The sequence below is a fragment of the Stenella coeruleoalba genome (assembly GCF_951394435.1).
Source record: "Stenella coeruleoalba genome assembly, chromosome: 15".
NCBI classification, from domain to species: domain Eukaryota; kingdom Metazoa; phylum Chordata; class Mammalia; order Artiodactyla; family Delphinidae; genus Stenella; species Stenella coeruleoalba.
In genome coordinates, this window is record NC_137161.1 from 35,747,113 (window position 1) to 35,774,413 (window position 27,301).

Consider the following 27,301-nt stretch of genomic DNA (forward strand, 5'->3'; position numbering starts at 1 on the left):
CATATAAATTCTAATATAGGTTCTTGAGGTTTTGCCTAAAATCCTCTTCTAACAGGTAAAATTTGGTTTTACTTCATATGATATTATTAGTGTCCTTGTTTTAATTATAGAGAGTCAGAACTCTTATCTCTCAGAGACCTTTGGGTAAGCATCTAAAATATAGAAATTCAAACTTCCCAAAGCCTATTAAGAATGTTATAAAATAAAATTATAACCAAGGCATAACCCGATAAAATCCAGTTAAATGTTAAAATCAATACCTAGAAAATGAGTTAGATTTTATACTTTACAAGCAGTTCCAGAACAAGCAGAAATATTTTCTACAGAAACATTATTTCACGGAAGGGGTATGTGGTAGAAAAAGAAAAGTTTTCCTATTCAAATGAGTTTTTAAAACGCTAGATTCAAACAAAGGTTGGCATCTACTGCAGTATGTTTCGAATATAGGGAAAAAAAGCTTACAGATTCACTCACACTAAGGTTATGATCAACCCTCCTCCCCTAGTCATGACCACGCTAGGTACTTTCTTGGAGCATTTTAAGAACAAGTATTCCTGAGAAATGCCAGTCTAAATTCAAATAAGGAGAACTTCATTATTTGGAATGTTTTCTTTTGAGCATTCAAAGGGACCATAAAGATTAAACATACAGTATAAAAACCAATCAATTTAGCAATGCGCTATTATTATTATATCTATTTCTCTGCTCATTATTGCCCCTTTGTTGACTATCAAGACACTCAGAAGGAAAAATAAAATCCAATCACTGAGAGAAATACATGCACAGAATGAGTTGATGTTTAATTATGATGGTCATTTTCTAGGGTTTTGGATAGACTTGGCAGTCCATCAGGTAGTGATTACGGTTTAAGTTATTGTTTTTCCTTGAGGAATCTACCCTTATGACTCAAAACAAGATTGTCTCAGGACTGAACAGTGTGCATTCATTTCAATTACACTTTTTCAGCTCTTCATAAATCTTTCCATACTCTAAACCATTTGGGAGATGATGGCTCCGTATACTCAGGAAAAGCAAAGTGACATATCTCTGAATAATTAACATTTTTATTCAGCTTGGGAAGTAAAACATTAGATTGGAGGTTTTAGTTATCCCTCTGATGAATTAAACTATCTGATTATTCAATTCCTCTCCTATACCTTAAGGTATAGTTTTTCCCTTGGCAATCCACTACCAACCCAAGCTTAGTGTCACTCCCTCCCTTTACATCTCTCCTACTCATTTAGTCCTTAGCATATGCAACTTTTTATAATTTATTTTTGGTTTAAAGCACACACAGACCTATGAAAGTTGGGTGGTAGAATGGAAAGAAGTTGAGCTTAACAAATAAACAGACCAAGTTTCAATTTGCCTTTAAGTAAATTAAGTCTTCTAAGCCTTAATTTCTTCATGTGAAAATGAAAGTAAATTGAAACAGCCAGGGTATTTTGGGCTATGCATAAGAGGATACTATTACTTAATGGCTTAAACATTAAGAAATTTACTACCTCACACAGCAAGAAGTCCAGAAGCAGAGTGGTTGAGTGTTGATTAAATCAGGAATTCATTGATGTCATCAGAGACCCAGATGCTTTCTATCTTTTTGCTCCTCTTATGGTTTCTTTTCCTTTTTTTTTTTTTAATATATATTTATGTATTTATTTTGGCTGTGCTGCGTCTTAGTTGAGGTATGCACGATCTTCGTTGCAGCATGTGGGATCTTTACTTGTGGCATGTGGGATCTTTTAGTAGCAGCATGAGGACTTCTTAGTTGCGGCATGCAGACTTCTTAGTTGCGGCAAGCATGTGGGATCTAGTTCCCCAACCAAGGATCAAACCCGGGCCTCCTGCATTGGGAGCATGGAGTTTTACCCACTGGACCACCAGGGAAGTCCCATCCTCTTATTATTTCAAGATGACTGTGCACCCTGAGCATTGCCTCCGTAAGAAATAAGCTCCACATGTGGCCCAGGGAACATCCGCATCTTGTGGCCCTTTGTATGAGTTAGGTTTTCCCCAACTCACCCAGCAGACTTTCCTTTACACCCTATTAGATGTAGCCCAGAGTTACACCATACAGCAATGCCCTACAATAAGTACCAGCATGGACCACAGAACCACTGTGACTGGCTGAGAAGAATTAAGATTTATCCCAGGGCTGGAGAGGGGACCCTGAAGCATATCAGAACCTAAATAGATTATTCTGTTTGCAAGGAAAAAGAGAAAGAAATGACAGTCAGAAGTGTAATAGTGCAGTGAGGGTGTAAACTCCCTGGCACATAAGAGCCTTCTCCTTTGTTTGTACGTGCCTCTTTACCTAAATGGTAAGGTAAGGAAGATGTCTTGTGTCATTTTTGTATCCAAAGCAACCAGTATTTTACCTCCCACAGAGAATATTTGAGAATATGAATATACCCTAGTGATGAGGCTCCTGTAATCAGTAAGGTATATGCTTAAAGTTCTTTTCCCACTTGCCTAAGCCATCCCATGGCAATTGGATCTATGTTCAAAAGAGGTTCAGGGTGATAAACCATAATGGAAAAGAATATAAAAAAGAATGTGTGTGTGTGTGTGTGTGTGTGTGTGTGTGTGTGTGTGTGTGTGTATAAATGAATCACTTTGCTGTGCAGCAGAAATGAACACAACATGGTAAATCAACTATACTTCAATTAAAAAAAAAAAAAAAGACCTTCATGGTCTCACTGGGGCAGCAGACAGATAATGTAGAAGAGAGAGATCAGATCAAACTGATGGCCCTAGAGACGGTCAAGATGAACAACACATCCTCTGTATTTTGCATAGTTCCCTCAAGTGTAGCTGTTGGTTTCACAGCATTGAAAGCAAGTAGAAATGGTTCCCATATCCATTTATTGAAGGAGACAGTGTTTATTGAAGAAAGCCACTGAATTAACAAAAGTTTCACAATCTGGAAACTTCTTACCCTAAAGATTGAAGAGAAGACAATAAATAACGATACATATAAATATAGGCAATTAATCATCACATTCCACAAGATGAGAAATTTCTCAGAAGCTTGTGTTAATAGACAGATTATGATTTTCAATTTTCTGGTCTCTTCCATCCATGGACGACTTGACTAATCTGAGACAAACTCAAGTGAATGAAGCCAGCTGCCCAAAATGAATGCAGTCAAGTGAGAAGTTGCAGAGCTCTGACTCGGGGCAGTATTATGAATTAATCTGAGATGGAGCTTCAGCTCCAAAGTTCAATCATAGGCTTGTAATGAACTCCAGAGGGTGTTCACAGCCAGGCAGAGATGATGCCAGATACTAGTTTCAGAAACAACAAGGGTTGAGGGACTCATGACATATCATTAATCCCAACCTGTGGCAATCCCCTGGCCCCAGAAGCTTTATTTATTGGATCTAATCAAATGGAAATATAATTGTTGGATGGGGTATAATAATGAGGAGTTAGGAATTTTAGGGAAGAAAAATAAACCAGCTTTGAGGCTTTAAGCAGAAAAGGAGAGAGTAGTGGCGAATATTAATTCACATATTTGGAAAAAATCTCCATAAATGAAGGAAAACATACAGAAAACCTAATATGCATTCCAAGCAATAAGACAGTTATGGATAAATGTGTGTTTTCTAATGCTTTCTTTGGAAGATTTTCTTTTCTAATACAGATTATTCATTTTAATAATGAACAAATTTACCTTAGAGGAATTCTTTTGGGCTTAGATGTTGGACAATAAACACGACACAGGCAGACATGCACACACACACAAACACATATACACCCTCCTCCCCCATTCTTTTTTTTTTTTCAGAATCATTTCCATCTCTAACCCCATGCCTTACCATCTCTTTCAAAACATTAACTGATCAACATTCAAAAAGTACATCAAATTGCTTCTATTCTCTCTCTATATATATATATTGCAAGCAAATCCAAAGAAATGTTTCTGGAAACTTCTTGAATCTTTTATGACAGAACACTCTAGTGTGGGTTAGGTATTTTTCTACCTTCAATCTATTATTAGATTGAAGCAACTTGCTTACTGGCAACTTCTTTACTGGCAACTCCCTTTCAGAAGTTAGTAACACTTAACAGAATATTAATGAAATTGCACATTATTGGATGTAGTCAGTAATACACTTAAACAATTTCCCAGGTAGTACACAAGAAAATCTGCTCCACTCTTGAATAGCTGTGCAGTGGTCTGAAGGAGCTAGCATTTTTAAAGAACTAACCTGATAATTGTTTGAATTCTTCACTTCTTTAGCTAAAGTAGCCCTCCTTTAAGTTTAGGAATAACATATAAATGATCACCTTTTTCCCTTCACTACCACTCTCCATTTTTCCTTTATGCAGCAAAGACCTTTATTACAACAAACTTTGAAGCATTTTAAATGGCAAATTTATTATCTAGCATCAGGAATTTTCTAGATTATTTTGTCAGCATTTCTGCTTTTGCAAACACTTGTGTATTTAAAATGTCCTATTTTTTCCAGTAAAGAAGTGATTATGCAAACCTACCTAATCAGCCTTTCAATGCATTTACTAGGGCTCTATAGAACTGAAAAATGTCACCCTTTTGTTATGCTGATATCGGATGTTGTGACATGCATATAAAAATAAAATTAAGCCAATAGGTTTAATCCCATTTTCTTTGTCCTGTGTGTCTCCAATGGACAGATCTTATCCATTTCAAAGTCATTTTGACAGTTTTCATCAATATGTCGTCTTTCAAATGACTGCTAAAAAAAATGATGGAAGCTTATAATGTATAAGTCACAGAAAATCTTTAATATGGAAAACCAAAAACTTTCATTTGTGTGTTTGATGTTGGGCTTGTCTCAAAACTTATTTATTATTAATCTTTTAAAAATAATTTATCAAGGGAATTCCCTGGCTGTGCAGTGGTCAGGACTGAGGGCTTTCACTGCCGTGGCCCAGGTTCAATCCCTGGTCAGGGAACTAAGATCCCGAAAGCCACATGATGCAGCCAAAATAATAATTATAATAACTTATCAAAAAATTAGTACCTTCCATCGACTTCTTAAATGAAACAGAAATAGCTTGGCTTCTCTTTCCGCCCTCAGATTTCTTGGGTGCCTTGATTATTACAATTCTTATCACTTTACTAGAGGATATCAGTTCTGCTTCCAAAGGTTTTTAATTTTGATAAATTTTATCTATTTTCTTCCTTTGCTACTTGTGCTTTTGGTGTCATATCTATGAAACCATTGCCTAATTTAAGTCACAAAGATTTACCTCTACATTCTCTTCTAAGAGTTTTATAATTTTAGCTCTTACAGTTAGGAACTTCATTGATTTCAAGTTATTATTTTTTTAATATGATGTGATAGGGATCCAACTTCATTATTTTCCATTTAGCAATCCAGTTGTCCCAGCACCATTTCTTGAAAAGATGATTTTCGGCAATGAATTGTTTTGGCACCCTTGTTGTAAGTCAATAAATGTGAGGGTTTATTTCTGGGGTCTCAATTCTATTCCATTGATCTATGTGTCTAATCTTATGCCACTACCACACTTTTTTTTTAACATCTTTATTGGAGTATAATTGCTTTACAATCATGTGTTAGTTTCTGCTTTATAACAAAGTGAATCAGCTATACATATACATATATCCCCATATCTCCTCCCTCTTGTGTCTCCCTCCCACCCTCCCAATCCTACCCCTCTAGGTGGTCACAAAGCACCAAGCTGATCTCCCTGTGCTATGCGACTGCTTCCCACTAGCTATCTGTTTTACATTTGGTAGTGTATATATGTCAGTGCTACTCTCTCACTTCGTCCCAGTTTACCCTTCCCCCTCCCTGTGTCCTCAAGTCCATTCTTTATGTCTGCGTCTTTATTCCTGTCCTGCCCCTAGGTTCATCAGAACCTTTTTTTTTTTAGATTCCATGTATATGACCACACTGTCTTGATCACTGGAGCTTTGTAGCTAAGTTTTGAAACTGGGAAGTGTGAGTCTTCCAACTTTTTCCTTATTTTTTAAGATCATTTTGGCTATTCTGAGTCCTTTACATTTCCATATGAATTTTGGGATCAGCTTGTCAATTTGTACAAAAAAAAAGCCAGATATGATTTTGATAGGAATTGAATTTGTAAATCAATTTGAGGAGTAGTGCCAACTTAACAATTTTGAGTCTTCTGCATCATGAACATGGGATATCTTTTCATTTACTTAGGTCTTGTTTAATTTCTTTAACAGTGTCTTGTAATTATAAGTTTTATACTTCACTTGTCAAATTTAAATTTATTCCTACAAATTTATTTCACTTTTGCTAAGAGAATATTTAGCTATCCTAAGCATTTGTGTCTTGGACAAACATGACAGAAGGTTTGACTTATGTAATAGAATAGCCTGTCAACAATACCCCTTCATAGGGAGGGTCAGAATTAAAAGACTGAGTTTTGAAGTTATAATCCTGATCTTCCACTTACCAGCTTTGGAAACTTGGGCAAATAAAATGCTCTATGCCATTTTCCTTATCAGAAAATAAGCATTTAAAAGTAAAGGTAGGGCTTCCCTGGTGGCGCAGTGGTTGAGAGTCCGCCTGCCGATGCAGGAGATGCGGGTTCATGCCCCGGCCCGGGAAGATCCCACATGCCGCGGAGCGGCTAGGCCCGTGAGCCATGGCCGCTGAGCCTGCGCGTTCGGAGCCTGTGCTCCGCAATGGGAGAGGCCACAACAGTGAGAGGCCCGCGTACCGCAAAAAAATATAAAAAAAAAAAGAAAAAAAAAAGTAAAGGTAGTTATCAGCTAGATTTTTATGAAGATTAAATGTAGTAATATATGTAAAGTCCAAAGAACTATAATTGGCACATGGTAAGCAATTAATAAACATGAGTTATCGTTATTGTTACAATGCTCTCCTTCTTCTATTCTCTCTTCCCCAAACCACTGCTAGGGAGCCACAATTCCATTTGGGATTGTGCCACTACCTTCTGGTATGTTGAGGCAGAAGAAAGACTGAGAACTACTCAAGGTCTTGAACTCTGTTTTCCTATCATTGACGAGCTTTTCTAGGAAGCCACCAGTGTCTTCCTTGCTTTGTGGGAGTTTGAGCTTCATTTCATTGACGTTTTACAGCTGGCCAGCTGGCTGGAAACTCCTCTGTCGAGATGTATCGCCAAGTGCTCCTGTCTGGTTGTCGCTGTGTGGAGTTGGACTGCTGGAAGGGACGGACCGCAGAAGAGGAGCCAGTCATCACCCATGGGTTCACCATGACCACTGAGATATCCTTCAAGGTAGAGTGAATGAATATTGCTAAGAGAGGAAGCTGGGGAGACCTGACACCTTTTTGGGTAAAGCCTGCTAAGGTAGAAAGTCCCAGTGGTCCCAATTAAGTCCATAGGCTATTAATCATCTTTGCAATTTCAGAGGCTAAAATTTAGCAATTCATCCATGATTAACTGGCATCAGGTAAACTGCTAACCAAAATCTAAAGAAACTGTCTTATTAAAGGAAATATCAATTTATTTGTCTATTTAACACTCATTCTTTTTATTGCATTTTATCATTGTGAAATATAACATACATAAAGAATACATACAACTTATTTGTACAGTTTAACCCATGGATATAAAGTGTACACCCATGTATTTACCACCTAAAGCAAGCAGTAGAAAATTACTGGCACCCCAGAAACCCCATGTACCTATTCCCATTAGAATGACCTCCTTACCTCCAGAGATGATCACTTTCCTGACCATTATAGTGATCACTATTTTGCTTTTCTTCAGATGTGTACTAGTTTATGTGCAGCTGTAAACATTGTAGTTTCACCACTGTTTTAACTTGATATAAGTGGATTCATGCTGTATTATGCATTATTTTGTGTTGTGCTTTTTGAACTCCATGTTCTTTGGGAGATTCAACAATATTATTGCATGTTTCTCTAGCTTCTTTGCTTTCTTGATGATGATGATATTAATCACCACTATTTACTTATTACATACTATTCCATTCTGTGGAATATTATATAATAGCCAATATAGGAGATTGACTATTATAACGAGCTTTTGACACATTGATACCTATCAGTCAAAGACCCCTAGGAATGCACCAGTGGTCCAAGTTGGCTCTACTGGCTTATGCAACAAGAGAGTACACATGTCATGGGGAACTGTGTTTGTCAGTAAAATTGTATTAAAGAGGATTTACAGGATTTGGCCTGTATTAGGTGATTTGGGTGAGGGTTCAAGGAGACAGGGTTTTGCTATAGGTTGGATGCTGTCAGTAAGCAGAAATAATCGTACGATTGGGTATCTTGATAAATCCTATCTAGGAGGCAAGACTAAAGTGGTAATTGATAAAGAAGCATCAGCTACCCTTATTAATCAGGAAGGAGGGAATATTTGGTCATCTCCCTTCTCTCTCCACCCAAGGTTCCATCCTATACCATAAAGGGCCTAACATTCATGCATATGGACACCCAAGCCCAAATATCCAGGTTCTATTCACATTCCCTGCAAAGAACTGTCCGCAGGAGCTTGGGGTCATTTGGGCTGGGGAAATCTGGCGTCCTAGGTAACTCTAGAGAGATCTAGAAAGAGGATATGTGGGCTTTTGGGGACATGTTCTCTTGACTGACTCAGGCTTCTCATCTCTTTGGAAGGGATCAGAAAAGAAGGGCCAGAGGATAACTCTAGAGCATAGGGTCCCAAGGCATGAGCCCCATTACCTGGGTTACTTGGGTCTCAGGGCAGAACTGGCTCTGGGTCACTAACTCTTACCCTAAGTAACCAAGGAAACAGAGCTCAAGTGGGTGGTAGGTAAGGTGGAGTGGGGAGAAGGCCATTGAAAATGGGGAGGTCGGAGTGCTGAGAGGACAGAATATTGGATGAGTTAGATGTTAGCATCACCAAGACTGGTGACAAAGCTTTGGATGAAGAAAAAGTGAGCCACTTGCCAAAGTCTTTGCTGAATGAGGGGACATTCAGTAGATGGCAGAAGTGAAGAAGTGGTAAAAGCTGGTTTGGCTGCTGCATGAAAACTGGGTTTGGTTTGGTTTGGTTTTAAGGTAAGAAGATTGAAACGTAATATTTCAGAAGTAGCATTGGGAGCAAAAAAATTTCCAATATCCAGCTTTTAGCCCTGGAGCACTTGGGATGTGATAAAATAAACATCTGTCTTTTGAGAGGGCAGCAAAAAGAAGCAAGATTTTCAAGGGACAGCCAGGTTTCAGTTTAGACAAATGAATTTCCTGATCAACGGTACTATACTTGACAGCAATAAAAATGTGTTCAGAAGGAATATTAGCACCTTAAAGTATATTTACTATGTTGTGAAGTTGACTTTTCATGATTTCTGAAACTTCGGCTCTTACATAGCAATTAGTGAAAAATAGCACCCTTCATTAAATTTTACAACAAAGTTTAATATGGGGTTGACCTTAATTCTGATCAAAATCTTTGTATCTGCTTCTGAAGTTGAGCACTCTTAATGTCATTTGGTTTTTCTTTAATGGAAAATCAATGGGTTTCTGTTCCATTTCCATAGTCCCCCACCTTCCCAACTCCTGCCATGGTCCCTCGTCAGCTAAGATACCAGCCCTAACCTGTTGGGCTCTTTTAAAAAAGTGGGGGACACACGACCCTTGTGTGGAGTGGATACAATTTGTGCTCATCCGTCTGTTGATGGATGGACAGGGTCCTGGAAAGGGAGACAGCACATCCTGATGAAGCCATTGCTGAGCTAGGGGACTGATGGCCTTGTGCACACACCCGCTGCCAGGAGGGCCACCCACACCCACACCCACCATCCCCTCAAGAGTCCCTGTGAGGATCAATTATATTTTCTTAAACATTTATAATCCTCGAGGTTCTTTGATTTCCTTTGGGGGAAGGGGAGACTGTGTGTGGGGGTGGGGAGATAAAGCACATTCCAAGCACATTCTAAGGCATATTTATTTTGTGTGAAGCATTGGCTTCTTGGCCTTGGCCATCAAGTCAGCTTAGAGTGACTCCTCCTGTGCACTCGACCGTACAAGTGGTCCTTCAATCACATCTGTGATCCCAGAGTCATGGGCCGATTGAGCATCTATTCCTGGGCTCTGGAAGCACAACTTCCCACCACATACACAAACTTGCTGACAGATTTAGGGACTGAAAGACTAAATCTAGCCCAGAATTCTGCTTCCTCTCTCTGCCTGCTGGAATTGGGGGTGGGGGAGCAGCCAAAAAAGAGCAGGAAACTCGTCATCCTGGTGGTTAGTTGGTACAGCTTCGCTTCCTGCTATTGTGCATTTGCAGGATAGATAATTCTGGCAGAGATGTGGGTGCGTGTGTGGTGGTGGTGGTGGTGGGTGGGGATGAGTGTGAGGCCTAGAAATGCCAGCCTGTTTTGTGGACAAATACACAGAGCAGGAATTCTCTGCATCAGGACTAGGACTAGAGTGAGGCAAGTGAAGCATCTCTCATGCAAAATTTAAGGAGGTGCTTATTCTCACTGACATATAAATGTGGACTTGGCACCTGAGATTGAGTGTCTCTTTAAATTTTGCACTTCTGCGCCTCACTTGCCTCACCCAAGTCCCAGCCCTCTCTGCCTGATTATCAGCAGGCAGTCTGCTTTTCCAGAAACTACTGTGTAAAATGACTTTGTAAGAAAGGATGCGAAGAGAAATCGGGGACAAAGCTCCATGTGATCTCTCTCCCCCTCATCACCCCTTTCCCCCTCACTCACACGGCTGGGCTCTGTGCGGTCCCCTGACCATGATAATTAGGTCCTGCCTCACAGCCTTTGCAAGGTTGCCCCTCTGCCTGAAACACTCTTCCGCCAGGTAACTGCATGGCTCACCGCTTACCTCCTCGAAGCATTTCTCAAATGCCACCTTCTCAAGGAGGCCTCCTGGGACATATTTAATACTGTGACCAGCACTCCCACACTCCTGATAGGCTCCCCACCACTTTATTCCTTCTATTTACCAAGAGGCACTTATCACCTTCTACCACTCTGCTTAATTTACTCAGTTATCATGTTCCTTCTTTATTGTCTGTGTCCTTCCGTCAATAAGAGCATTGAGCTCCACAAAAGACGGGGATCTTTGTTTTGTTCCCTGATCTGTCCCAAGCACTTTAAAAAGAATCTGGCATATAGTAGGTGCTCAATAAATTTTTAATGAATTTTTCCATCCCCAGGAAAATAGACAAATTATAGTATAGCCTTCATTTTTAGTCTTTCTTGCCTCTGTTCATCAGATAAATGAATTTTGTCTTTCTCCGTTTTTGCTGTGAAATTCCATGTATCCATAGGCGGTGAAAAGATTCTCCCAATGTTTGCCAGTTTGGGCTATCCCATAGATTTGGACCTGATCTTCTATAGCCACAGTGTGTATTGCAGCAGCAACATAAACCAATTGCAAAAGTTCATCATTTTTTTGTCACACAGTTTATCTGCTCTGAGTCTATGTAATCTGGAAAGCTTCCACGCGATCTATGATAAATCCCCAAAAGCAAAAGTTCCTGTTGGCATTTACCGCCTGTTTATTGTTGGGCCAAAATAAAAAGTTGTGTTCTGGGAAAGCAGGCATGCTGTAATTCAGCCTCTTTATGGAAGACTTTTTATTTTGCACTCTGGATTTATTTATTATATATCCCATATATCGGCTCTTCACTTTCTTTGCCTCATTGCCTGAGCCTTTCCGATGCTCATGACATATAGCAGTTCGCCACGTGGTCTGCAGACTCTCTGCTCCCACTCAGTCTCCTCTGCCCCACACCGATCCCCACCCACCTTCTCCATCCCCGAGCTGCTCCTTTTTCTCACCCCTCAGGCAGCTCCTTTGTAACCAGCAATTGCATAAGATGGAAAACTGAGTAAAGTGATAAAATACATAATTAAAATATATTAAATTTGAGTATGTGGTTAAACGGAGCATTTCTGAAAATGAAGTGTCATTCTCTGAGAGAGTAATAATTTAGGATGCAATTTAACTGCCACATACATGCTCACATAAAATGGATATCCAAATACACCCTGCTGTTGTCTGTCAAGGATAAAAGATTTCAAGGGCAGTTTTTCCCCTGGAGGTTAGTAACTGAGCCATATGGTTTATAGATTATTGGATCCAGTGTTAGAGGTCTCTGAAAAAATGATTTTGGCTTAATGAGAAGCAGTCGAGCAGTAAGGTACTTTCAAATCCATTGTCCACTAAGGACAGCTGATGTGAAAGAACCAAACTTAAAACCTAGACTAGCCTTCTCATCCTCAGTGATCAGGTGCTCTCTGCAAAGTATTAGAAAGGTATGAAAAACCAAAAGGGAACTTCCAGAGTTTTCAGGTGCTCCCAACTAAAATGGTTAGATGAAATTCAGTAAATGTTTTCTTTAAAGGTTCCAAAAGCTTTCCTAAGTTGGTGACTAGAGTTGTGGTAGAGATGGGGGGAGGGAGGAGGGAGAGGCTGGGAAGGAAAGAGAGAAAGGAGACCATAGAAGTTTAGAATGCAGCTCTAGAGCTGACTGCCAGGGTTCCAGTACCAGCACTGACTGGCTGCAAGGCCAGGAGAAGCTCCCTTACAGGCCGAGCCTCTTGTTCTAAGCCATGTCTGTATATTAAGTAGGGTCGCTGAATGCTGTTGTTCTAAGCATTCAGTGAGCTTACTTAATATACAGGCATGGCTTAGAACAATGCATGGCATGCAGTGAGTACTCTATAAATGTTAGCTACTGATATTATAATTGAAAATTTTAAAGCCACACTTTAGCTTTCCTTCTAGAAATATAATGGTAGGGTATTATATATGCAAGGAGTTGTTAAGTCAGGGTGAGGACAGGGAGTTGAATGAAGTCATTTGTAAAGCTGCCATGGTAGAGGATGTGGGTGACACCCAGACACAACCCCTGGCATCCACTTTACCTCTAGGAAGAGGCCAGAAGCCCAAACCATGTGACAAATGAAAACACAGCCCAGCCTTGGTAAGAGGCCCAGTGGGAGCTGAGAAAAGGGTAACCAGTGAGCTTGGAGGATTCATTGCAAACATGGGGTCCTTAGTCAAGTGCACAAGACCAAACATGTACAATGTCAGAGGTAGGAAAAGGGAAGAAATAGGATACATCAGTCAAGAAACTCTAGGAACCCCAGAACCCAGTGGCAGTTCAGGGCACACCAGCATCCCTCCTGTGGGAAGAGAGAACCCCACCCAGAGAGTCAGGAAGACAGGTAAGGGCACGAACTCTTTACAGGTGTCTGTAAGAGGAGGCCCAGAAAAACATGGACATTTCATTGGCTAAAGATAAAGAGAGATAGGCTCTTGGGTTTTCACTCACCTTCAGGCCTGACTCTCACTGGCCCAAATGGTGATGGGGCGGGTCTATAATCAACGTTCATTATTAACAGCAACTGGAGCAGTATGCATATAGCCAAAATTGTCAAAGACTAATTACACTATCATTTGAAAGACTTTTTTAAATTTAAGCCTTGATCTTGATTGGAAATTTTGCCCAGGAAATTATTAAAGTTAACCGGGCTATTGAGTATGGAATCAACATTCAAATTTCTATAATACAAAATTACATTTACCTTTGGTTACAGTCAAATTTTAAGATTTGCTTAGGCCAATGATCAGACCAGTCCAGGGGCTGACAACCTATCTTCTGCAGCCCACATTCAGCCTGTCACTTGCTTTCATAAATTCAGTTTTGTTGGAACATGGGCACATCCACATGTTTGCATATTATCTGTGCCCACTTTGGGGCTACAAAGGCAGAGTTGAATATTTGCCACAGAAACCATATAGCCCACAAAGCCTAAAATACTCACTACCTGGCCCTTTATGGGAAAAATGTGCTGTCCTCTGAAAGAGTCAGTAGAGAAATAAATGGGAACACAAGTAGGCAGATTGTGTCTCTCTTCTATTAATGATTTTAAGAGTCCATTTATTCACTTGGAAATATTTAGTGAGCATCTAGAATGCTCCATAGTAGTTTCTACATCCTAGGGGCAGAGCAATGGAGAAAACTGAGTGCTTACCCTTAAAAAGCTTACATTCTAGTGTGGAGAAATAGACCAAAATAAACACACCACATGGCACGTGGAAATATCCCTTTAAGACAACGTTAATCAGTATTGAAGGCAAAGAAGGGCTAGAGGTATGTTATTTTCAGCAGGATGGTGGGAGAAGACCCTGGTAATGTGGAATTTAAGCAGAGATTACCACCCCTCAAAATTAAGGAAGTTAAGCCTTGCTGTCAGATAAGAGTATTCCTGAAAGAAGTAACAAGGATAAACAAAGAAATGAGAGATGAACAAAGAGATGAAGTAATGCTTGGTCTATTGGAGGGAAAGCAAGAATGTCAGTGGACTATAGCAGTGTGAGCAATGGAAAAGAAGTATTTAGTGAGATAGCAGGTGCAGGATCTGATAAAGAACTTGGAGTTCACTCTGTGAAATTGGAGGTCATTGAAAGTTTACTCCAAAGGAATGAAATAGAAATCATCTGACTCATGTTTAGGAGCAATCACTCTGGCTGTGGTAGGCAGTACAGGAGGCAAACATAGAAGCAGCTAAAAGCTTTACTAGTCAGCCTCCACTAGGTTTTGCTGCTAAAACTAGAAACTCCAGAATCTCAGTGGTTTAGAACCACACAGGTTTATTTCTTGTTCAGGTTAGATGTTGACTGTTGCTGCCATCAGTATTGTCTGCAATCCATACAGAAAGAACAGCCCCAATATGTGATATCACCAGGCTCACAGCAGTGGGGAAAGAAAGGTGGCAGAACCCAAGATGGCTCTTGAAGACTCTGCTCAAAAGAACGGTGTGCCATTTTCACATGCATTTCAGCAACCAAAACAAAACACAGGGCCATGCCTATGGTCAACAGATCTCACAGGAAGGGTAGTGAATATGTGGGAATGATGACAGGATCTATCCCAGAAGTTACTGCAAGGGTTTTTGGGTCAGGATGGTAAAGGTGGAGGTGCTGCTATGTGGTTATATTCTGATTATATTTTGGACGGGATTACAGATGAATTGAAAGATGTCATAATAAGAGGAATCAAGAATGGCTGTCATGTGTTTTGCAAGTAGCAAATAAAACAGGGCCAAATTTAGGAAATAAACAAAATCTAGCCCCCCTTTTCTCCCCATACTACCCACTTCCTTTAGATATCTATTTGCAATTCTTTTTTTTTAATCAAAGTAGAATTGATGTAAAATGTTGTGCCAATCTCTGCTGTACAGCAAAGTGACTCAGTTTTATACATATATACGTTTTTTTAATATTCTTTTCCATTAGGGTTTATCCCAGGAGATTGGATACGGTTCCTTGTGCTATACAGTAGGACCTTATTGCTTATTCATTCTCTATATATAATAGTTTGTATCTGCTAATCCCAAACTCCAATCCATCCCTCCCCCACCTACCTCCCCCTTGTCAACCACAAGTCTGTTCTCTATGTCTGTGAGTCTGTTTCTGTTTTGTAGGTAGGTTCATTTGTGCCATATTTTAGATTCCACATGTAAGTGATATCATATGGTATTTGTCTTTCTCTTTCTGACTTACTTAGTATGATAATCTCTAGTTGCATCCTATGTTGCTGCAAATGGCATTATTTTGTTCTTTTTTTATGGCTGAGTAATACCCCATTGTATATATGTACCACACCTTCTTTATCCATTCATCTGTTGATGGACATTTAGGTTGTTTCCATGTTTTGGCTACTGTGAATAGTGCTGTGCAATTCTTTTGAGGGCTTTGATCTTAGTTGGTTAAGGTCATTAGCTGCATGAGAGTTACTGAAATGATTAAGAGAATAAACTCTAGAGTCAGACAAACTTTCCTGGGGTTTCCTGGACTCTGCTCTCCGTGACCTTGGGCAAATTGGTTAATATCTCTGAGTTTCCATTTTATAATCTGTGAGATGACAGATAATATTTTCCTTAAGGAATGTTTATAGCGGGAGATAAGATCTGTATCTAGAATGCAAATGCTCATTTAATGGCAGCTCTTGTTTGTATTAGTTGGGTTTAGGGTGAATGGGGAGGGGGGGCACCAGCAAGCTGAGTAACCTTAGTTGTTTTGAGAATATCTGCCCATCACGAGCTGTGTCCTTTACCTCCTCTCGCTGCATTCTTTTTTTTTACATCTTTATTGGAGTATAATTGCTTTACAATGGTGTGCCAGTTTCTGCTTCATAACAAAGTGAATCAGTTATACATATGTTCCCACATCTCTTCCCTCTTGCGTCTCCCTCCCCCCGACCCCCCCATCCCACCCCTCTAGGCGGTCACAAAGCATCGAGCTGATCTCCCTGTGCTATGCAGCTGCTTCCCACTAGCTATCCATTCCATGCTTGGTAGTGTATATATGTCCATGCCACCCTCCCGCCCTGTCACAGCTTACCCCTCCTCCTCCTCATATCCCCAAGTCCATTCCCCAGCAGGTCCACATCTCCATTCCCGTCCTACCCCCAGGTTCTTCACGACATTTTTTTCTTTTTTTTTCTTAAATTCCATATATATGTGTTAGCATACGGTATTTGTCTTTCTCTTTCTGACTTACTTCACTCTGTATGACAGACTCTAGGTCCATCCACCTCATTACAAACAGCTCAATTTCGTTTCTTTTTATGGCTGAGTAATATTGCATTGTATATATGTGCCACATCTTCTTTATCCATTCATCCGATGATGGACACTTAGGTTGTTTCCATCTCCAGGCTATTGTAAATAGAGCTGCAATGAGCATTTCGGTACATGACTCTTTTTGAATTATGGTTTTCTCAGGGTATATGCCCAGTAGAGGGATTGCTGGGTTCTTGCAACAGGCTTGTGGAATGAGGCTTATCACTCGTACTTTACAGGCCAGCAAGCCAAGTGCACATAGGCATTAAGTTATTTTTCTCAAGGTCACACAGCTTATAAGGATAAGAAGAAGGATTCAAACATAAGCCTGTTGGACTCCAAAGCCTGTACTCAAAAAAAATCAAATAAAGAGTTTAAAATCTGGGCATTGCTTACTATTTATAGTGTACTTATTTTTGATGGTATCAACTATCATAATGTATGAAAGGCAATCTGTGGATTCACTTTTAAGAAACAGTGAGTGATTCTTTTGCTCCATGCAGGCAAATCCTTCTTAGAGGATATATGCAAATGTAGTACAGAATTAGAAAGCCTTATTTATACTCTGGGGCTGGAGAAATAACTTTCTGGCATGGATAGAAAGCAAACTATGAATTGTTTAAGGAAGGTAGAGAAGATAATGGAAAAGCCTCAGGCATAAGGGATCAGAGTGAAAGTTCCTACTTGAGAGGAGAAGATGTAAAGAATAAACGTAACTAAAAAAAAAAAAAAAATGGATATGAAGCCACAGGAGTATTGGCATTGATATAATTAAAAATAAATGAGATCATCCTTTAATACCAGTTCAATAAGGAAAACAAATGCCCAAAGCTGGTGAATATTCATTGAAATCTGGTCCTTCATATACTACTCTAGGCAATCTAAGATGAAAAGTAATTTGGAGAAACACAGGAGACTGTAAAAATATTCTTATTCTTTAATTTAATAATTCCCCTTCTAAGAATTCATTCCCTGAAAATAATTCAAAATATCAGGGAAAAAAATAAAGAGGTTCTTTGGAGAATTATTTGAATGATAGCTCTTAAAATACGTCTGTCCAACAATTGGGTAATGGTTAAATCAGTTATGATACTGCCACTCCCTAGAATTTTATACAGATACTAAAACGATGACCTATACATTTTTTCTAAATACAGATTGAGGAATGAAGTACTGACACATGTTACAGCATGGATGAACCCTGAAAGCAGGCTCAATGAAAGATGCCAGACATAAAAGGCCACATATTGTATGATTCCATTTATTTGAAATGTTAGGAGTAAGCAAATCTATGGAGACACAAAGTAGATTAATGGTTGCCTAGGTCTGAGTCTGTGGGGTGGGGTTGGTGAAATGGGGAGTGACTGTTAATGGGGACATGGCTTTTGGGGGGGTGATAAAAATGTCCTAACTTAGACTGGGATGATGGTTGCACAACCCTGTGAATATTAAAAACCATTTAGCTGTACACTTTAAATGGGTGAATTACATCTCTTAACGATGTTTAAAAATACAAATAGAGTATTTACTGTAATTAAAACTAAGTTATACAGATATACGAAAAACAAACTAGAAATAAATATAACCAAATGTCAGCAGTGGTTTGATTCAAAGGGTGAATTTATGGGTGAAAAATGTTGCCTTCTCTTGTCCAAAATTTTTATAATGTGATCTGATATTTTTATTATTAAAAAAAAAAGTAGATATAATTACCAAAGAGGAGAACCATTCACCCTCACAGTTGACTCCCGCTCCACCCAAATCCAGTTTTCTTTCTTTTATCTTCCTAAATCAAGAGTAAGAAAATTTATAATCCAGCAGCCTGCAAACTGCTTCTAGCCATTTTAGCCATTTGATAAAATTCTATGAATGAAAAAGACAGTATTAAAGGGTGGAACCCAAAAGAAAAAACTATACACATTAAAATTCTGGCTTATTGAATATAGGTATTCTCATTTTTAGGAAGTGATAGAAGCCATTGCTGAGTGTGCATTTAAGACTTCACCTTTTCCAATTCTGCTTTCATTTGAGAACCACGTGGATTCGTAAGTATTCAGCACATTCAATAGGGAGTATTTTCCCCAAATAGGGCATGTTTAGTCATTGTTCATCAGATATAAGATTATTTGATGTTACTAATGGTGTTCCTCAATTATGCTATATATTAAGTGGCATGTGTTCATCCGTATATAATGGAATTCATTCATTTAAATCTCGTTAACATTAAAAAGATCCCTTGGACTTGTGGAATCTATTTTCATGCCATGGTAGGATTTAAATTAAGGACTCCTCTTTTTACAATGCAGTGAAACCCATTTCCTTGTATAACAGGTGTGTCTATTTCAGGGGACCACTTCTATAATCCTCCTTCGTTTGCTTCTTCTATTGTGTGCAGATTTATAGTCAGTTTTACCACCCTAAAATAGCCAGTTCTGTACACGCTGGAGCTGGTGTAGAGAAAGCTAAATAAATTAAATAAATTCTATTCTGCCACTTTGAACTTACACAGAACTGAGACCACCAAATTCTCCCTCCTTCCTGTTTTCGTTGGTTTCCCCTGTTTGTTAGTATTTGTAAATATTTTCCTATTTCAAAATAGCCTGCACTTTTTGCTGAGCTGTACAAAGAATAGGTAATTTTGACTTAACTCTTATACTCATTTTATGACAGAGGATCAGAGTAAGACACATCTACATCAGACACGAGGATGTTAGTTTATCATATAGTTATTCAATCTAAAGAGCCTCAACGTGAAAGATTCTCATCTATTACTGAATCAAAATTCAAGAAACTAAAATTCTGGTCCCTGGAATTAATGTCTGAAGACTATGTAGTAGTGACCATCACTGCTCAAAAGAGCATTTGGGAAGCCCTTTGTTTCATTCAACCACCTAAGCCAGTTTTCTCAACTAAAAGCCTACAACACCTATCCTAATTTGGCTCACAAGTTCCTTAGATCCTTTTTTATCCTCCTTCCTATCAAAAATCTTTCCCAGGTCACTGATTCCCTTTGTCCAACTAATTTGCAACACATGCTTCAATTCACTGATTCTTAAAGGATTTACTAAACCTTAAAGAACCAGTTAGGTAGTGACCAAATTTTAGCTTGAGGAATTTCAAAGTAATTCAATGTGATCATTTGTTAATGTATATGTGGAGCAAGACCTTATTTTGAAGTCACCAAATTATAGCTATCTGTATTTCTAGTTTGCCCTCAGGAAATCCATACTACATTTACCAGCTCATGACTCTGTTTCATTAGGAAACAATCATCCAGTGAACAATGTAGTCATTTGGCGTATAGTTTTTCTACCACTTCTGAGGGCCAACTGAAGAGACAAGAATTTATTCTGTTTCACTATTTCTTTTCTAACTAAAGGGGGAACCTCTTTAGGTACTGTATTTACTACTTCGTTTGCTGTGACAGCTCTGATTTGCATGTGACTTTCCTCATCTCGGCCTGTCCATTTGTAATTGGGCTCTACAACGCCTTAGCACCTTTTTTTCAGGCACTCTAGTTCCTAGACAATCAGTCATTTCCTTTTTGGAGAAATATCTCCAAATCTAGCACATTTATTTTCTTCAAGAAATGTTTCTATATAAATTAGACAAAATGAAAAACTCTACTTCCGTTCTTGATAGTCATACCCGCTACACTGGACTCTGCCATGCAGCCAGAGAGGTATCAAGAGCCACCACTACCACAAACATAATGACAGCTAATATTTATTGAATGTATATTACGTGCTGAGCAAGGTTCCAAGCATAAGCTCATGTACCCCTCACCACAAAGCCAGGTGCTCCTAAGAGTAAATATTATTACTATTATCCCTATTTTACAAATGATGAAACTGAATCCCAAAGGGGGTAAGTTACTTCCCCAAGGTCATGCAGCTAAAATGTGGCAGGGGTTCAAAGCTGGCTAGTACGGCTTCAAAACTCATCTGTTCAACCAACTCCATCCCCCACACCTAAACAAAAGCATCACAACCTTCCAAGCATCGAATTAAGACAACCAGAGCATCCCACAAGGCAACTGCCTGTGAATGGTCACATTTTTGTGGCTCGTGACCCTTAACCACAGCTTGTTTTTTTCAGTCTTCAGCCTCAATTCTACAGAGAGCCAAACTGAGCATGAAAACGAAATCCACATTGAACACATAATCAAAAAAGATTGTACCATAATACAGCCCTTTCTGGTTTAAAAGTGAGAAATTTAGCTGTTAAAAGTTCATTAATAATGCATGAATACAAAAGAAAACAGGATAACAACCTTCCCTGGATGCCATGATATTGATCCCAAACCACTGAGATAATTGAATGGCAGTGAAATACTGAGAGACTGAATTCTATTGTGGAAGGAAGTTTTTGCTTCCTATTTCCATTGTCCTTGAGCCTCACACACATATCAACATCATTCAGCTACAATTCTTTCCTGGCTGGACTATCACACACCCAAAGAAAACCTGCAAGCTTTTCCTTTGCTGGTAAAACCCTGTGCTTGACCTGCAGGCCATCCCACCTCATTGATGAAAGAACCAGTGACAGACACCATTCATCGGTAACAGCAGTCTTCCCCACGAAACTAGATACACCCTCAGAATCCTACCCAACACAGTGACACAGGGACACAGCCCCCAAAATATCTGAAACCTATATGTTACCTCTAGCAGCAGTTCTTTTTTTCTCCTTTGTGCTGTGTATACAAAATACCAGATTCAGAACCCTGGCCCCAGCCCACTTGAGCCGTACTCCAAAACAATCCCACACTGGAAGAAAGGAAGAAAACCTCTTAATTTTCTGGTTCTCTCTCCAAATATTTGAAATCACCTATCCATGGACAGCAAAGAGAAAGCTGCCCTGAGCCACTGGTGACTTATCCTTCTCCACCTGCTACATCAGAATCCCATAAGATGCAGATTCCTGAGCTTCACCCCCATACCTTATTTGAATTTCTGCAAATAAAATTTTTTTAAAGTCCTAATTAACTGATGGGCCACCTAGTTTGTGAACTAGCATTTTCACTAAAGGAGTTCTCCACTGAATTCAAGTGCAGAAACCACTAGCTCTGGTTCAGCCCCAGAGAATGTGAGATTTTGGACAAGTTCCTTAATAGCCGTGAGTTGTAGATCCCTCATCTATAGGGAAGGAGGTTGGTTTAGTTCAGCTTGGAAGATGTGGGCCTGTTCCTTGGTCAGAAAACTGACCACTTTGCCAGGTGTTTAAATGTGACCGGATGGGTCTGCTGTGGCCTGAAGCTCAAAATGTATTTGTGAATATTTTCCTCTCGCTTCATCTCCATGGTAGCTGATGTTGATGTTCCAAATGCTTCAGGATTTTTTTTTGCTCTCTCGTGGCCAATGCAATGTCTTGTTTCTGCAGTTCTGGCCCCACAATTAAAGTTGTTTTGTTTTCCTCTGACTTTTTCTATTCAGTTTTCTCTCTGCTCTGATTCAGTTCCCTGTCAGGTGTGCATGTGTGTTTGTGGAGAACACGAAGAGCCTGATTATCAAATAGCACATTTTCCTTTCTCCTTGGACACCTGCCTCTTGTTCTTTCCAACTCGGTTGATGCTTAAGCAGGTTTTTAGAAGTCTAGGTCAGACACAGATGCTTGTTCTTCAAAGTGACATTGATCCATCGACTAGCAGCATCTGCGTGTCGGGAAGCTTGTTAGAAATGCAGTCTCGAGCTCCATCTCAAACTTTGCCTTGGAATCTTCATTTTCTTAAGACCCCAGGTGGTTTGGTGAAGTGTCAGAGCACAGTTGTAAACACCGTAGTCCATTAACCACCTGCCTCAGAATTAGTTGCAGACTTGTTACAAGTGCAGGTTCCAGGGCTCTGCTCCCAGCTCAGTGTATCAGGGGATTGGGCACAGGGCCCTGCCACCTGCAGCATTAACAGCCCAGGTGATTCTTTAGTGGAATCGAGTGAGATTTTGCTCCAGCAAAATCCTTCAGGGCCTGATTTGGGGACAGCTTGACAGAGGACAGAGGACTCTGCCTTTCACCTGCTTAGGGACACCTGGAACACCACCCCGAAATCCCTCTACTGGTGAGCCTATGGCTCCACTAGAAGTCCTGAAAGCAGGGAGTTGGGGTACAGTCCTTCCTTTTCCCTCCAGGCCTCTGTTCAAAGGAAGTTGGGGCTCTCAAGTTCCAGCCCTCAAGAAAAGTGTCATTTACTTAAGCACCTGGTGACTTGGTTCGTCCATCACAGTGGTTCTCGAACTTGAGCGTGCATGAGAATCCCCCAGAGGGCCTCTTAGGACCCCTGAGCCCTGCTTCCCCAGAGATTTCTACTCAATTTGCCTGCCTTCCTAGGAGGCCTTGAATCTGCATTTCTAACCAGCTCCAGGCCCTGTGGATGCTGCTGGTCTATGGACCACACTTGGAGTAGCAAAGCTCTATTTAATAGCATCATTCCATGAAACTGAAATGGGAGGGTTGGACAATTTCTTTTGTGCAACCTGGAAAGTGTAGGTCCAGCACAAATGGATTTGTCTCAGCTACAGACACAGAGCTCGCTGGCTTGGTGGAGCCCCACGGCCAGCTGTCTTTTGAGCAAGGGTGTCTGAATTGTGGATGCCCAAGGCTGCTCTGCTAAATCAGTCACTTTTCTGCTTGTTCCCTAACTATAACATGTCATCCCTAAACAACCAGCCCCAGTGCTTTCCAGGATCAGTTCTCCAATTGGTAGGTTTTCCTCCCTCGGTGATACTGCTGGAGAAAGCTGCAGGATATTCTGAGAGCTACATGAGCTGCCCAGCAAAATCTCTTACGGGTCAAAAAAGGCATGATGAGAATTTGGGAGTTTGTCATGTAGGTCTTCTCTGAATCTTTCCTTTGCCTCCCCTTGCAGTTCCAAGAAAGCAGTGACCTTGAGCTCATATTTGAAGCCCAGAGAATTCATCTGATCCCCCAAATATATGTTTTTTTAAAAGGGTGATATAGAGTGCTTTTCCCTGTGGACCATCGCAGTATGATTTGAACCCCAAAGCACCCCCCTTCCCGTGAAAAAACAGTTCACGATCCAGGTTTAACAGTCATGGTAGAAGGAATGAAAATAAGAATCACATTTTATAATTGATTTGAATTGTAGTTAAGAAGGATTTTTATCACTTACCTATTCTTACTACAGCCCCAGTTCTGCTAAAACGTATTAACATTGCAGCACATAGAGACAACTATTGGAAATCAAGTCCGACAGCCTATAGGTCAAAATCACAGTCCATAAAACCCGATGGAATTGGATACCTTTATAATGATATTTAACATCCTACAGAATGAGAATTGCTTTTTTAAAAGGTCGAGGGAAGCAGGAGTTTTGAAAGACTAAGGATGTTCCCTCACATCAACTGTGTTTACATGTGAACGGACCCTCGTTTGTCTGGTCTAGCTGGCGGAGGCTGCCTTGCATCTCTAGGATCAATCATCTTACATTTCAAAGTGTTTTCATCTATTATTTCACTTCATCTTCTCAGCATCCTCTGCCCCTTTCCAAGAACAATTACTTTCCTCTGCGTTTTATAGATCCCGAGTGGTTGATAGCCTAGAGCTCAGCTCAGTGAACCCAGCAGCTCCAACCTTTTCCAATCAAACCAGGTTCCTACTGGCACCTCATCAGGCTAACGCCACCTTTGCTTCCCTCTAGTGCACAAAAGGGCTGCAGACACCCTTCTCCAAGGTGCCTGCTTCTCTTGTCTTTCCTCCAGGGCCCCCTCCCAAGTGGACATACTTCCGCCTGTCAGCCTTTTCTCTTCTGCATTTTGAGATTCTCTCTTCCTCTCTCTGTCCAGATCCCTCTCCTCTCTTCCCTCACCTCCTTGTAAACATTTCTTTGCAGTGCAGCTCTGTCCATTAGACAAATTTCACCCAAGAATTCACGTAGAGTTGAATGAGTTCCACCCGCCAAGTATCTGGCATTTGACTTAGAATCAGGAACTTAAGCAAAAGGGACTGAGTCTGTAACTCTGCGACATTCAAACATCCAGTGACAGGCAGGTGACCTTCTGTCCTCTCCATCTATGTCCATGCCACTCAGCTTTGCGAAGAGCCTCCCCTGCCCACCTGTGTGTGGCATTCAAATCCACACAAGTCAGAATTGTAAACAGGGATTTAGAATAATAAAAACAATCCTGACAGGTAGGAGGAGGAAATGACCTCTCTCTGTAATTGATAACACGAAGTCATCCTGTCCGGCCTCTTTGAATAACCTTCTTGCTTGCTTGCTTTCCTTCTCTCTCCCCTCAGCCCAAAGCAGCAGGCCAAGATGGCAGAGTATTGCCGACTGATCTTCGGGGACGCCCTTCTCATGGAGCCCCTGGAAAAGTACCCAGTAAGCAGTTTTGATGCTCATCCCGAAGGAACGCACACCTTCTTTATGATTGGATTAGGGAGAGACTTCCTTACATCCTTTCCATGTTTATGTTTCTTGGTATGAGTTGACAATGAGCTCTCTGACCAGTGGAGGCTGGCAGGGACCTCCTGAGGGGGACAGACCTGCATCTGTCCTCTTCCTCTGCCCACAGCTTTCTCCCTCCCTCACTCCCCGATGTGAGCCAGTCAGGACTGTAGAATTCCCACAACCACAATCAGCCCACAGAGGGAGTCCCAAGGGACAGGCTCTGGCCACCTCCCAGGGAACCTCATCACACCCCTTTGAAAGAAATGGGTCAGCAAAATGGGACATTGAAGGTGGCACAATGACATTCCAGCCTATCCCTGCTGGCCACCCCTCACTTCCTTGCACTCTCCCAGCAGAATCCGGACCCCCTATTGCCGTGGTAACAATCCTTGCTTTGGGAAGGAAAGCAGCAGAAAGATCATCAAGTAGCCTCTTCTGTCTTCAACCCTTTCCCCAGTCTCCACACATCCTTGCATGATTTCATACCAGTCCCCGGACTGGGTTGCAAGTGAAGAATAGAGGACCTGCTTACAGGAGTTCATAGATTTCTAAAAATAACCTGTTTTGGGACTTGCATACATTCTGTCTGTTACAATATATAATAACCTTCTCAAGGGAAATTGATTTTCCCATAGATGTACAAGCTGGACACACCAGAAAGAAGGCTTGCAAATAGCTTGAATCTCAGGGCAGCCAGGAAATCTAAAGCCACCTGGTCCACTTCTGCTGATGCCAAGAAGATGTGCCACTTAACTACCTCGTGCCAGGATGAGGATTTTGCTGTTTGCAAACTGCATCTGAAAAGTTGATTCTAAGGGCTTGCCTGGAAACGCCTGCCCATCTTTACCATCCTCCTGGCAGATGCCACACTCTAACTGGCTTCCATCCTTTGAAAATCCAAGACAAGGCCGTCCTATCTGTCCTAAATCACGATGGTTGGATTCAGAGGGTCCATCAGAAAACTTATGAAACTTTGGGTTAACATGCCAAATCACCCAGTACATTTCTGTGGTGTTATTCATGTAGATTTCTCATGGAAAAATAATTACAGTACAGTAATTAAAATATACCTTTCATGTGAAAAAAGCAAGAGCTATGAACTAGCCCCTACATAAGACACCCTTAGAGCAGTTTAATGAGCTGTGTTGAGGTAGTAAAGAATAATCTAGAAGCCCTTGGTATCTAATGCAGTCCTGGGAGTTTGTTTTAGGGAAGGAACTTGAAAGGAAGGGACAGTGTTTTTAAAGAATGTGTCTTTTCTTTCCATTAGCTGGAATCTGGAGTTCCTCTTCCAAGCCCTCTGGACTTAATGTACAAAATTTTGGTGAAAAATAAGAAGAAATCCCACAAATCGTCAGAAGGAAGTGGCAAAAAGAAGCTCTCAGAACAGACCTCCAACACGTACAGCGACTCCTCCAGTGTGTTTGAGCCCTCGTCCCCAGGAGCTGGTGAGGGGCTGGCGGGCTCTCATTCCCCTATTATGTATGGATTTAAGAATTGCTGCCCTGGAATTAACTTAGAAGGACTTTTAACATTTCTACCTGGCACAGTTTTAGAGCGTGTTGTTGTTTTGACTTCTGTTATAAACCTGGAGGCTTAAAACTACACAAACATATGAACACCCAGTTCTGCAGGACAGAAGGCCCACATGGCCTCACTGGGCTAAACTCCAGGTGTCAGCAGGGCTGCTTTCCTTTCTGGAGGCTCTAGGCAATATTATTCCCTGCATTTCCAGCTCCTAGAGGCCACCCACATTCATTGGCTTGTGGACCCCTTCCTCCAGCTTCAAAGCCAGGAATGTCCCATCTCACTTCTTCTGTCATCACATTTCCCTTGGACCACAGCTGGAAAAGGTCCTCTGCTTTTCTGAACTCATGTCTTTCCATTGGACCCATCCAGATAATCTAGAGTAATCTCTTGCATTTCAAGGTCCTTAACTTAATCTCATCTGCAAATTCCCTCTTGCAATGTATTCACAGGACACAGGAGGTATTCATAGGACATGGGCATTTTGGGGGAGGCCATAATTTCTGGCTACCACATAAGCCAAATAATCTTTGGAGTGACCATGTTATTTTAAGCTTCTCAAGGGCAGGGATCCCTTGACACTAACTACAGGTCTGGACACAAGATGTTCATCAAATGGATTCTCATTGATGATGTGCTGAAGAGTTCTGGGCCATTCAACTTATCCATATTCTACAGAGCTCTTTAAAAATGTGAAATGGTAAAGTTACTTGAATTATCTATCAAAGCTACTAGGTGATATTTACTGTCACTAATTTTTGGTTTAGATTTAAGTTGAAATAGATTTTTGTGATTGATGAGAAAAGAAT

General features: G+C 40.6%; 1 protein-coding gene across 1 annotated transcript in view; it reads left to right on the forward strand.

The window, feature by feature from the left end:
- PLCB1 (phospholipase C beta 1) overlaps nucleotides 1–27,301 on the forward strand; it is a 625,151-nt gene that overhangs the window by 525,131 nt on the left and 72,719 nt on the right. Inside the window, exons 11-14 of the mRNA XM_079944642.1 lie at nucleotides 7,085–7,242; nucleotides 18,521–18,603; nucleotides 24,812–24,896; nucleotides 26,236–26,413. Coding sequence (XP_079800768.1) covers nucleotides 7,085–7,242; nucleotides 18,521–18,603; nucleotides 24,812–24,896; nucleotides 26,236–26,413 — 504 coding nt within the window. The remainder of the gene's footprint in view (nucleotides 1–7,084; nucleotides 7,243–18,520; nucleotides 18,604–24,811; nucleotides 24,897–26,235; nucleotides 26,414–27,301) is intronic.